This window comes from Mobula birostris, chromosome 7, assembly GCF_030028105.1.
Source record: "Mobula birostris isolate sMobBir1 chromosome 7, sMobBir1.hap1, whole genome shotgun sequence".
Taxonomy (NCBI): domain Eukaryota; kingdom Metazoa; phylum Chordata; class Chondrichthyes; order Myliobatiformes; family Myliobatidae; genus Mobula; species Mobula birostris.
In genome coordinates this window covers 74,769,187-74,783,196 of record NC_092376.1, presented here as the reverse complement: position 1 = coordinate 74,783,196, position 14,010 = coordinate 74,769,187, and the positions used below count along the sequence as shown (strand labels likewise).

Here is a 14,010-nt window from a genome sequence, read left to right as displayed (position 1 = left end):
GCCATCGTTTACCTAAAGCCCGAGCGGAGAGGAATCGTGTTCCTTGTAGTTGCTTGAACTACTGGCTAGTATCGTGACATCATGACTTTACCCTTTCACCTACAACTAATAATTAATTGTAAATACGTATGCAAACTCAAAACCCAACATCTAGACAGATAGGATTTTGATAAATGATAGAAAACTAGTCTATTTGAGTCCGAAAAGAATTATTGTGCACATTCTTAACCACAAAGATTTGAAATTCTGGCAAGCACACAAGTTTTCAATATCCTAGTCAACATCCGTTCAAATGCACTTCATGATGCTAATACTTAAACCATGAAATAGGTATCAATGCTAATTACATACAGCATAGACATATATTTGATCATTACTGATCTTACAGTGATCAACTGAAAACATGTACTATTGTCCTCATTTTGCAGATGATGCTAATGTTCCAGGAAGCTCACTTCTTTTAATTGCAGGAATGTGACTAATTTTAAGGATTGTTGGAGATTTGTTTGTCTCCAATGGTGCTCCCGATTGTTTACACTAACTTCAGCTTCTATAGGGAAAACAGTGCTGAACATTATTAATTTTCAGAAGTGTGAATTATAAGGATTTCTCTTACACAGTTTATATTAGCCAGAATCATTGCAAGTCACCTTCTATCAGCCTTCGTCCAGGTGCTGTTTATTCCGTACCACTGATTTAACAACCGTCATATCTTAAATCATGCGAGGCTGGCATTAATTTTTGAAACATCCTGAAACATGACTCATGGTAGTTCAGGAAGTTAATAAAATAGATCTGTGCTGTTGGAACAGTATTTGTTCTGATTTGCTTGTATAGCCGATGACTCTCCAAGTAATTGAAGTTAGAAATACAGTAGTTTCCAGTTAATTGGGACACATGGGGGCCAGTATATATTGGCCCACTTAAACAGCTACCCCAATTAGCCGAAATTTAATGGAAATAGTTGAAAAGGAAAATTAATTAAGTATTTTTGTAAAAAAAATTGGATGCTCACCTGTTAGATACTATTATGAGTATAAATCCTTCGATCAAGGGTTCTATTGGAAGAATTTACAATTTATTATTACAATGGGATAAGCATCCTTTATCTAAGATTAAACAGGATTGGGAAAAGGAACTTAATTTGACTTTTATGACAGAGGGTTGGATGCGGATTTTGAAGTTGGTTAACTCTTCTTCAATTTGTGCTAGCCATTCATTGATTCAATTTAAAATTGTACATCATTAACATTTGACGAAGGAAAGACTCTCTAAAACCTTATCTAATGTTGATAGTGATTGTGATAGATGTAAAACTGAGATAGCTACACTGACACATATGTTTTGGTCTTGTTCTATATTGGAACAGTTCTGGAAGTTGTTTTTTTCAACAATTTCTAAAGCACTTAAAATTAATCCACAACCTAATAAATTAACTGTGCTTTTTGGAATAATTCCTCAAAATATTCATGGTATTTCTGTGTCTGACCAACATGTTATTGCATTTGTTACATTGATGGCTAGGAGGGCCATTTTGCTGAAGTGGAAGGATACATCAGCTCCCACTTTGTCACAATGGTTCTCTCAAGTGATGCTATGTCTTAGTTTGGAGAAAATTAGAAGTTGAACCTTTGAACCTTTATTTGATTTTGAGAAAAGATGGGGCTCATTTACTCGTTATTATCATTTGAGCTAATTGATATAATTTTTCCACGATCTAATTGTAAATTTTTTTGAGTATATTTTCTTTTCTTGCTGGCAGTTTGATGTTTATTTTTAGAAGCTTTTTGTATGACGCATGACTCCGGGGTTGTACACCTAATGGGTTCTTTTTTTTTCTCACTTTTCTGCTTAGTAGGTTTTTTTTGTTATCACAAATTTTGTTTTCAATCTTTAAGATAATGTCTTTTTTGAGACATTGTAAGTGTTGTTACTTCAATGTACTCGTTATTTTTTTGTACAATATAACAATAAAAAGAATTGAAAAGAAAAGGAAATAGTTAAAAAGCAAAAAAGTTCCAACTTGGCTGTCTAACAATTTATGTATTTAAAGGAAATACAGAACAAATTAGAACACTACTAATACTACTAGAGTACTATAAAACTGTATATTAGTCCCTAATATTTATCAAAGGAGCAATTCATCCAGTGCATGCTGCCATATTGTTTTGATTTGACTATAAATGAACAAAGTCAGCGTAAACACCTAGTATTGATAATAGACTGCCTTCATACGTTTTCGATGATTTCATGCACTAAATCTTTTTTTTATCATAACATTCAAGATGATTGTTGATACCTTCAAATTCTTTGTAGTTCCTAACTTGTTGAAGTAGGGAAATTGTTTCATTTTCACTCCCAGCCATTTCTACCATCTCCAAGCCTCAATAATTAAAACTGCGGTTAGCAAAACAGTTCCAAATTGTCATATTTCTCGCTAACTATCAGTGGCACAAATCACTGCTTTTTGTACACATGCAATTGACACTATATAAAAACAGTTCGCTCTAAGTATGGTGCAGTGTCTGACGACCACAAGTGCACTCAATTGACACTAGTTAGAAACTATTCAGCAACAGTATCTTGTCCCAGTTAAGCAGCACAGTGTCCCAAGTAAACGAAGGGAATCCAGGTATTCTCTCAATTAGTTTTGTTCCTCAAGAGTTGTCCCAGATAAGTCGTTGTCCAAATTAACCACAAATCCACTGTATTAAACTTTCGAGCATATCTTGCTAAAGAAGGTGGTATTGGTACTACTTGGGAGTGCTCATCTACCAAAAATCATGCTCATCAGTATAATTCTGTCTTAAAAATATACTTTGAATGGATATTCTGTAAGACAAAAGACAGAACTAAACCTGTGCTTAGAGATTAAGCTGAGTTGAATCTTATTATTATTTGTTACTTAACAGACATGCCATTTAATATATGAAAGTATTTACCATATCTAATAAGTAGCTTAAGTATATATTTGCGCTTTCATTTAATTCTTTTTATCATCTTAAATGTCTCATATTTTCTTTTCACTTCCCCACACAATAGAGCTAATCTCTTACAGTTTACTATAATTTTTCAATATTTTTACCTGCATTATTTCATCCCCATTGCTCGTTATCTGTTTATCCACGTCCCCAACAACTTTGCACAATTACATCAGTTTGCCATTTCCTTGCTACAAACCTGCTGCCATCATTAAGCGCAAGTTTGTGTTCATGTATGCCAAATCCACATCTTTTAACTGCTTAGCAAATAGTATGCCCCAAAAATACATTCATGCAGAACACGTCTTTCAGATCTGAGGAACTTTTCAATGACTTATGTTTGTTTTACACCCTCAAATCATCCTTCTAGCTATATGTCTATGGTCATGTTGCAATAACAATTTTAAGATAAAAGTAATTCTCACCAATCTTCTTCGTTCCTCTTCAACAGTATGAAGGAGTTGTGCAAATTCTTTAAAAGACTGAGCTGTAAAAATGGATTTAGTATGTAAGGGTTAGAATAATTTCCAGAAATTTAATGAACATGTGCAATAAATAACCATGAAGAATATGCTTAAAATCAACATTACATTTGTAGATTACCCAAAAATGCATAGAAAGGTATTATGCAAAATTCTAAATGTCAAAATGGAAGACAAAGGACAGCCAAACACCTTGGATAAAGTTTGACATTTATTACTAATGTGGGGAAAATGAAATTTAGTAAGCATGCTGATTCACAGATAAAACTTGTGAATTGGAAATTATTAAAAGCTCTTTGAATGGATTCGCAACGCAGCAAAAGGCAATGATAATATAGAAATACACTACAGAACAGTGTACAGGCAGTCCCCAGGAATCACCCTAACACCAGCCATAATTACATTAAATTATACTGTATCCAGTCATTAATGAATACCATGAAATATTTTATTATTATTACAAGCAACTTAAAAAATTCTTGAATAATATGTTGGGGAATTTGTATAAAATTGGATATCTGTAAGTCAGGTCATTCATAATCTGGGGAGCACCTATACAGCCTATGCAAGATACAACTTGTTAATTAGGACAACTGTAGAACAGATCTCGTGGGCCCAATGTCACATTATTATTACCTGTTTTATTATACACAGCACAGTTATTCAGGCCCCCTCCCTCATCCTTTTCTTTGTAACATCAATGAAAGCATTGCACTATTTTCAGCGCTTAAAGAACATTAAATTCCATGCTGTCAATTTCCACAGTGTCACTTGGTCCATATATAAGATATCTATTCAGTTTTTTGATATTTCTATCTCTATCTCAGGGAATAGATTGGTCACCAATATGCATTTTAATCCCACTGACCCCAACAGCTTCCTGGGTTGGCAAATTTGCAGACGACACAAAGGTTGGTGGTGTTGTGGATAGTGTAGAGGATTGTCGAAGATTGTAGAGAGACATTGATAGGATGCAGAAGTGGGCTGAGAAGTGGCAGATGGAGTTCAACCCGGGGAAGTGTGAGGTGGTACACTTTGAATGGACAAACTCCAAGGTAGAGTACAAAGTAAATGGTAGGATACTTTGGTAGTGTGGAGGAGCAGAGGGATCTGGGGGTACATGTCCACAGATCCCCAAAAGTTGCCTCACAGGTGGATAGGGTAGTTAAGAAAGCTTATGGGGTGTTAGCTTTCATAAGTCGAGGGATAGAGTTTAAGAGTTGCGGGGTAATGATGCAGCTCTATAAAACTCTGGTTAGGCCACACTCAGAGTACTGTGTCCAGTTCTGGTCGCCTCACTATAGGAAGGATGTGGAAGCATTGGAAAGGGTACAGAGGAGATTTACCAGGATGCTGCCTGGTTTAGAGCGTATGCATTATGATCAGAGATTAAGGGAGCTAGGGCTTTACTCTCTGAAGAGAAGGAGAATGAGAGGAGACATGATAGAGGTACATAAGATATTAAGAGGAATAGATAGAGTGGACAGCCAGTGCCTCTTCCCCAGGGCACCACTGCTCAATACAAGAGGATATAGATAGATAGGTAGATATACTTTATTAATCCCGAGAGAAATTGGGTTTTGTTACAGCTGCACCAACCAAGAACAGAGCATAAATATAGCAATACAAAAACCACAAACAATCAAACAGCAAAATGCAAACTATGCCAGATGGAAATAAGTCCAGGACCAGCCTATTGGCTCAGGGGTCTGACCCTCCACGGGAGGAGCTGCAAGGTTCGATGGCCACAGGCAGGCACAACCTCCCATGACGCCCAGTGTTGTATCTCGGTGGAATGTGGCCGAAGTCCAACAGCAAAAAGTTCAATATCCGGACTACAAACACGTTCCTCGATTGTAATATGACCAGGATTGCACCATCCGTTGTTAACCAGAACAGCAAGCCCCCAACTCCTTTACGCTTACCGCTCTCAGTGCACTTCCGGTCAGCCGGAACGGTCTGGAAGCCCTCCATGGAAAAGTTTTGGTCGGGTATGTCCTCGTGCAGCCCTGTTTCAGTAAAACACGTAACACTGCACTCCCGAAATGTTCTCTGACTCCTGGCTAGCGCCGTGAACTCATCCATTTTATTACCCACGGAAATCCTCTTCTCCATAAGTCTCTGTTGTCTCGACCCGGTCCTCTTTCCTCGTCTTTGTGATCGCCCTCTGCACCCTCTGTGTGTTTTCCTCCAGATTTCAGCAGGGTGTTCGCCGCTCTGCTCGCTAAACCGGCCGGCAAAAGCGCAATCAGCTGGTCCCTGGAATAAACAATGCGACCATGCTTCTGCCCCGCTAATGAGACATGTCGGAATGTAACTATTTCCAGCGCTAAAATCCCAAATAAAACTCTCTCTACCAGCATGTTAGAGAGGATGCAGCTTCAATGTGTTACCGTGAAAAAAAATACAATAATGTAAATTAAAAAAGTAAGAAGAAAAAAGTAAGAAAACTAGTCGGAACGGCTGTAACAGGCTGCATGCACGACCGGTGCATGTGCACATGGCTTTAAGGTAAGGGGTGGGAAGTTCAAGGGGGATATTAGAGGAAGGTTTTTTACTCAGAGAGTGGTTGGTGCGTGGAATGCATGCCTGGGTCAGTGGTGGAGGCAGATACACTAGTGAAATTTAAGAGACTACTGAACAGGCATATGGAGGAATTTAAGGTGGTGGGTTATATTGGAGGCAGGGTTTAAGGGTCGACACAACATTGTGGGCTGAAGGGCCTGTACTGTGCTGTACTGTTCTATGTTCTAAAAACTCAATTCCATTGCTCAGTTTCTCCATCACTGTATCTGTGCTGACGATGAGATGTCCAACCCAGAGCCATGAAGATGTCTATTTTTTCCTTCACCGATCTTTCCCTGCATCATAGTTGGCAGGGCTCTCAACTATGTCCCTGCTGATTTCCACAACTCTGCTCTTACACAATCTCTCAGCCAGAAAAAGGACAGGATTCCTCATTCACACCTTCTGTCCCATCAGCCCCCACATTCAGTGCATCATCCTCCATGCTTTCTACAATGATATTACAATTTCTCCTTCCATCCCAGTGCCAGAAAAAGGATCACTTCCTCCAATGCTCCCTGATCGATTTCCCTGTCTTCAACAAGCACTCTGCTGCTCAAGTGAAGTCTGTCCTTTAAACTCTTCCCTTCCCACTGCAGCCAAGGAGCCAAACACTCCTTCCAGGTGAAGCAGTAATTCAGTTGCACTTCTTCCAGTTAACTGTGCTCCACTCACAATGTGGTTGTGGTCTGCATAGGGGTAAAACAGCTTGGGTGGGTGCTGTGCAAGCTATCTTTGATCCATCACAAGGATCAAAGTTCAAAGTACATTTATTATCAAAGTGTGCATACATTATACAACCTTGAGAGTAGTCTCCTTCCAGGCAGCCACAAAGCTAAGAAACCACAAAAGAACCCATTTAAAAAAGACTGTCAAACACCCAATGCACAGAGAGAACAAAAAAATTATGCAAACAATAAATGTAAGCAAATTGCAGTCAGAACTGAAGTTTTATGAAAGACATAAAGCTAGGCATCACTGCACCTGGTGCAGGCCACAGGCCTCAGGTCAGTGCAGATCTCAGTAAACGTCGCAAGGCAGTGAGCAGAACCGACCCATCCCTCATCTTAGATCCCAACACCCTGGCCTTTTGCATCTTGCCCAGCACTTAAATTACCCACACATCGGGCTGCTCCTCGCTCTCTAACGGCTTTCCTCGCCATATACATTTAAACATTTTAGGAATTTGCCGTGGTGTGTTGAGGTAACATAGAACAAAAAACAAATTTCAACAACTATAATGAATAAAGAATTATATAAAACAAGTTGGAGGTCAAAGTACGGATATGAAATAAAATGTGCAATTACAATGTAATCAGTGGATTAATGTGTTTATAGTGTGGTGCAGTGTTGAGGTAATAGATAGAGGTGAGTGAGGGTGGGGCTAAACAGAATGATTGATTGGGCGAACTGCCTGGAGCTAAAGACTATTAAAATGTCGTGATTTTTTTTTAAGTCGCTCTATTAAGTGTTTTCAAGAGGAAGCTTTTACAAAAGGCAGTTTGCAGGTGGGTAGTGTCCGCAATGATTCCACCTGTCTACTTTTGTCCTGGATGCATACAAATCCTCTAGTGACGGTACACTGCAGCCAATGAGTTTTTCTGCTGACCTGACAGTTCACTGTAATTGGAAAGGTTGCTGCACCAAACCAGACCAGTAGTGAATACTGTGAGAATGGTCTCTATGATGACAGTGTAGAACTGCACCAGAACTGGGAAAAAAGGAGTTTTAACAACTGCCAAGCCTTTTTGTTAATGAAGGAGATACGATTCTCCATGAAGTCATGTGAAATAATAACGCCCAGGAACATGAACGTTGAAATGGTGCTACCTGTAGAATTGTTGATGACGACTGGGTGGAGAGGAGATACATTTCTCATGTCGATATGCATCTCTGCTGTCTTAAGGCATTCAGGTTTTCTCTCTTCTTTCCACCTCTCTCTCTTCCTCTCATACTTGCTTCTCACTTTACAATTACAATGAAGGTCTTTCCAGATGGTTTCCCTCTGTACTAAAGCTGGTTGACCCATTGGAAGTTTTCAAGCATTCTCAATTTTTGTTCTGAATTTCTAGCATATGGAGTTCTTCAGACCATAAAGTATAGAAGCAAAATTAGGCCATTTGGGCCATTGTGTCTGCTCTGCCATTCCATTATGACTGATTTATTATCTATCTCAATCCCATTCTCCTGCCTTCTTCTCATAATTTTTAATGTCCTGACTAATCAAGAACCTACCAACCACCACTTTAGATATATTTAATGACTTGGCCTCACACAGCCCACTGTGGCAATAAAGTCCACAGGTTCCCCACCCTCTGGCTGAAGAAATTCCTTTTCATCTCTTTTCCAAGTGGACTCCAACATCTTTTTTCAACCACTGAAGTCAGGCTAACTGGCCTATAATTTCCTTCCTTCTGCCTCACCTCCTTCTTAAAGAGTGGAGTGACATCTGCAATTTTCTAGTCCTCAAGAACCATTCCAGATTATAGTGATTCTTGGATGATCTCTACGGTTGGCCAGAAAGAATGACAATCTACAAATCAGTGAATTCAAATGAATCAAGGGCAGTGGAAACAGACAGACTAATTGTCAAACAACAGGAATTCTGCAGATGCTGGAAATTCAAGCAACACACATCAAAGTTGCTGGTGAATGCAGCAGGCCAGGCAGCATCTGTAGGAAGAGGTGCAGTCGACGTTTCAGGCCGAGACCCTTCGTCAGGACTAATTGTCTTTGTTTTTGCTGCATGCTTGGGGATGGAAGCTGCCATTTTGTGAAGACGTCTATTCTCCATTTTGTGAGCTTGACATGCTGGGCTTGATCAATGTTTTAAAGAAGACATAATGATTCTTCAGGTAAGCTGATGGACTGGAGATCATTTCCAAATAAGATGTTCTTTGGTTGGCTATAACATGCAAGTTTGTGAATGTTGGGGATGATGCCTGCCTGAAGTGATTCGAGCTCATTGCTGATTGAGAACAAACAGCCATAAGTTAGCGATTATCACTTGATGGGAAGAGGGCAATAAATGGATGCTGGCTTGGAGCAGAGCCTATAACATTGTTAAAGGACAGACACATGACCTGTGGCAAATGACACTGGAATGCGATATTTAAATTGATAAGGAATGGATATAAAAATTGATGCTTCGTGTAAGTTGGTGGTGGTAACTTCAAAGAATAACCATCGCAGATACAAGTGTAAGCAACCCTGTGTGAAACGTGGTGTGTGAATCAGGACAACGAGGAATGCCCGGCCAGCGTAAACTCTCTTGCCCGGGTAATACCTTTGCTATTCTTTGACTATCCAGGAGAGTCAGAAATACCTTGTGAGTGTGCACACAAGGTATCTAGTGTATGAATTCACAAACTTACTAGTTTAAACAATAAAGGTACTTGTCAGTAAAGACAGATCTCTCTGTGCCTCACTAATCATTGCTGTAAATAGTAGTATTTTTTTCCCAATGCTACTAATTCCAAACCCTGGGGTGTAATCCATCTGGTCCAGGTGACTTATCTACCTCCAGACCCTGCAATTTCCCAAGCACTTTCTCTTTAGTTATAGCAACTGCACTCACTTTTGCCCGCTCACTCTTGAATTCCTGACATACTGCTAGTGTCTTCCATATTGAAGACTGAAGCAAAATACTTATTACATTCATCTGCCATTTCTTTGTCACCCATTATAACCTCTCCAGTATCATTCCAATATTTACTCTCGCCTCTCTTTTTACTCTTTATACATCATCACCCAACTCTTCAGGGCCCTGTTGAAACTTCATTGTGATTTCATAGCCTTCACTCCATCATTCCAGTTTTTGAAGAAGCCATTCTCCATTGTTCTTGGCAATCAGCTGACAGTGGAACGGTGCTGTCCTGAGGTCACCAGGTGGAAAGACCCTCCCTCTGAGCAGGAGCTCAGCGCGACAGCTATGTCTGTGGCCGGCTGTTTCAACAATACCATCTCAAAAAACAAAAAAAAGAGAAAATGCCCAATTTTGGGACACCACAGCCAAAAGTTAGAGAATTAGAAATCCTAATTCATGACACAAGATTAGTGGTTATATCCTTTTTCACAGCATTGACATGGATACAATCACAAATACACTGTATTGACATCAATTGACTCTGTCTTTATCCTTCTGAGCCTTCGCACTTCAATCAAAGGTAGTATCAAGGCTTTGTCTCCATTTTCCAGCTCATTGCTACACTCGTTGCTTGGTTCCACATTTTTCTAACTTAAGTCAAGAAATGCTTTCCTTATTTGCAAGTAGCACTTTTCCCTCCAAGGCTTTCAAAAACTTTCACCCATGGTCTTCACCATTTACCTATTTGCTTACTTCACGGAAGATAAACAGTCGGGTTCCACACACATCTCACCACTATCAGCCCTGTTGCAAGAAGGGCATCTAATTTTGACAGCTACAATTTTGACTGGTTAATCATTAAACAGCTTTAGCAATGGAAAGAGTCAAGTATTGTTTATTCATCTTCTGTTAAACATGTGACAAGTCCTACAAAAGAAAAGCTAATTCAAGACTCGTTAGTAAATATATTCAATGAAGGTAGTAAATTGCTCCCAAGGCAATGGCAGTTTCAGTTTCAGAATGGCATTCAGCTAACCAGCATATCTGTAGGATGAGAGGAAACAAGCACATGGCAGAAACACACATCACAAGGAGAATATGCAACTACAGGTTCACTGGCAGATTCCAGTAAATGCATGTCAGGAAATGTTACATTAAGTGATGGCCTGACTTATTGAAGGACCTCCTGTATTCTACCCCACATGTCCCAAGGTATTAATTAGTGAATTTGAGAGGAGATAGATTGCATGGACAATTAGGCTGATAACAGGAGGAGCATGGTGAGACATTAAGAATGAGGTTTGAAAATATTAGAGAAAAGAGAAAGGACAGGGACAAAGTCTAAAGAAAACACTTACCTGGAGAAAGAATCCCCCAAACTCACCAGCAGTTGCCCACTTAACTAACGTAAATGCAGAGCACAAACCCATAGTTAAGACATATTTTTTATAATAAGTATGCAATTTGGCCCACTGGATCCGTGCGAGCTGCCAATAAGACAATCTCCTAAGTCCCATTTTAGGAGGAGCTAGAAAAGATGGCACCAGAGGATTTTGCAGACCTAGGTGACTTCTTCCAGTTCGTCCGTGAACCAGCTTATTTGTCTTTTCTCATGTCTCTCTTTTCTTTCCAAGGTGTCTGGGGTTCTGTCAGAATCCCTGATGCACAGCTGTAGCTCGAACTACAGTTCTGCACGAGCGACGGGTTCTCATTTTTGGACTTGGCCTGGCGTTTCGGTATCTCCAGATGCAGCCTAGAAGACGTGCGCCTTCAGGATGCAGCCCACGGACGACCAGTTCATTGCCAATGTCGGCAAGCTGGAGACCGAAACATTGAGACAGCAGGCGGTGTGCACTGCCGTCGGAAGAAGGCCCCTATACTCAAGCAATCCTCTCTCTCCTCTTTTGATGGCGAGTGAGACACCATCGCTCCTCAAGTCAGGGAGACTCAGAGAAACGAGGTGGAAGATTGAAACATCGGAACAGTGATCTGCTGGTCTCCCGGTCTCCTTGTTGTTGTTGCTGATGAGGGAGAGAGCCTGTCTGAAGTGTTGGGATGGGCAGTTTTGGATGGACTCTAGATCACGATCTCTTTGGGGGCTTTGCTATTGCTTACAGGGTGGGGGGAGAGTGGCCACTGCTTTTTGCTGGTGCCAGTGGCAGGAGGGGGAGGGAGAGAGCTGATGTTTTTGCTGCTGCTTGTGCTGGGGTGGGGGCTTTGGGGTTCTGATCTCTCTGCCATTCATTCTTTGGGTTTTTTCAGTTTGATGGATGTCTGTGAAGAGTAAGATTTCAGGTTGTATACCATATGCAATCTCTGGTATTAAATTGAACCACTGAACCCATCTATACTTCTGTTATTTATTCTCCTCCACGTTCCCATCTACTGACCTTTGATTCTTCTACCACTTTACCTACAGCAAAATATCATCTACAGTGACCTATTAACCATCCAGCATATCTTTAGGATGAGAGCAAACTAGCACATGGTAGAAATGCGCAGCGTCACTGGGAGAATGTGCAAGTTCCAGACACAAAGGTCGAAATGGGGTACCTATACTTGTGACTGGCACGGTAGTGAGGCGGTGATTGTAACAATATTACAGCGCCAACGACCCGGTTTCAACTCCACCGCTGCCTGTGAGAAGTTTGTACGTTCTCCCCATGACCATGTGCGTTGCACTGGGTGATCCAGTTTCCTCCCATATTCCAAAGACGTATGCATTAAGGTTTGTGCTGTGTCACTGCTTTTGCTGAAATGTTCCCACAGTCATTGTTTGCACCATTGAATGCCATGAAATGAGTATTGTTTTAAGTTTTAATGGGGAATCACTGCATTCCCCATTGACTAGAGTCCCCTGACACATTATGCATACAAGTGCCAACACAATCTCAGCTTGTGGTCTTTTACTTCAGTTTGAAAATGGTCTTCCAGTGTGAGGTATGCACACCCCAGTCAAACTCTCACAGGAAAACTGAGGCCCCCAAAATACTATTTGTATGATCCAACTGCAGACAACGTTGAACATGTATCCAACAACAGGGGGAAAAAAAGGCATTCTAGGATGTGCTTGTCAATAGGAACACAGGCGGCACTTTGGACATTTCCGTTTATCATAAGGGAACACATACAAATCAGACCCTAAACTATCACACCAGCCATCCAAATGCACACAGGAAGAGCTGCATCAAAATTTTGTTCTGAAGAGCAGAAACACACTGCAGCACGGGAATGAGAAATATCCCTTTAGACAAAATTAAAAATCTCTGGGAACAAGATTTACAGATTCCAATTTCTGAGGATACTTGGAATGAAATTTTTAAATTGGTTAATACCTCATCGTTATGTCCCCATCATTCCCTTCTGCAAATTAAAGTGGTTCATAGGGCCCACATGACTAAAGATAAGCTCGCAAACACGAGGAAATCTGCAGATGCTGGTAATGTAAGCAACACGCACAAAATGCTGGTGAATGCAGCAGGCCAGGCAGCAGCTATAGGAAGGGGTACAGTCGACGTTTCAGGCTGAGACCCTTTGTCAGGACTAACTGAAAGAAGAGATAGTAAGAGATTTCATTCGGATATATCTCCCTATTGTGATAGATATAATAATGGAGAAGCTTCACTAATTCATATGTTTTGGACTTGTCCGAGTTTTGAAAAATATTGGAAGGAAGTATTCCAAACTTTTTTGGTGCTTTTTAAAGTAAATTTTAAACCTAATCCTTTGACTGCCTTATTCGGTATTGTTGGAGGAAATGATATTATTTTGGAGTTACATGATTTGCATATTTTGGCCTTTATTTCTCTCATAGCCAGGAGGGCATTGTTGCTGAAGTGGAAGGATGCCAATCCGCCTAGTCATACTCATTGGTTACATGATGTTATGTCATGCTTAAATTTAGAGAAAATTCGCTGTTCAATTTCTGAACTTAGACAAGATTTTTTAATATTGTGGGGACCTTTTTTGAATTATTTTCAAAATCTTTGATTTGCTATTAAGTGCAGATGTTGGCTAATAATATGTTTTATTATATGATAAGGATTTTTTCCTTTTCTTTTTTTAAAAACCAAACAGCTGTTTTTTTTCTGGTAGTGGGTTTAGATTTTTTTGTGTAATAAAATTATCTCTTTTCAATATTATGTTTAAATTTAATGTATACAGATATGGAACAATGAGACTATATATGCAATTCCAATATATTGTAATTGATATGTATTATATATCCCACTGTACTCTGTATTCTTTTATGTACGAAATCAATAAAAATATTGAAAAAAAACCAATTCTGTAAATGGACATGCGGACCTCAATCCCATTTATGAGCCAATGCCTGCAAAAATTCCAGACCAGAACGCATGGAGTTCACCACAGAACCAATCACATGTGAGTTTCC

The 14,010-nt window shown here is 39.9% G+C and overlaps 1 protein-coding gene across 2 annotated transcripts in view; it reads right to left on the bottom strand.

Moving 5' to 3' along the window:
- The window catches only part of arhgap42a (Rho GTPase activating protein 42a), a 304,678-nt gene that overhangs the window by 166,677 nt on the left and 123,991 nt on the right, over nt 1-14,010 (bottom strand). For both annotated transcript variants that reach the window (XM_072263438.1, XM_072263439.1), the window contains exon 3: nt 3,407-3,468. In XM_072263438.1, coding sequence (XP_072119539.1) covers nt 3,407-3,468 — 62 coding nt within the window. The remainder of the gene's footprint in view (nt 1-3,406; nt 3,469-14,010) is intronic.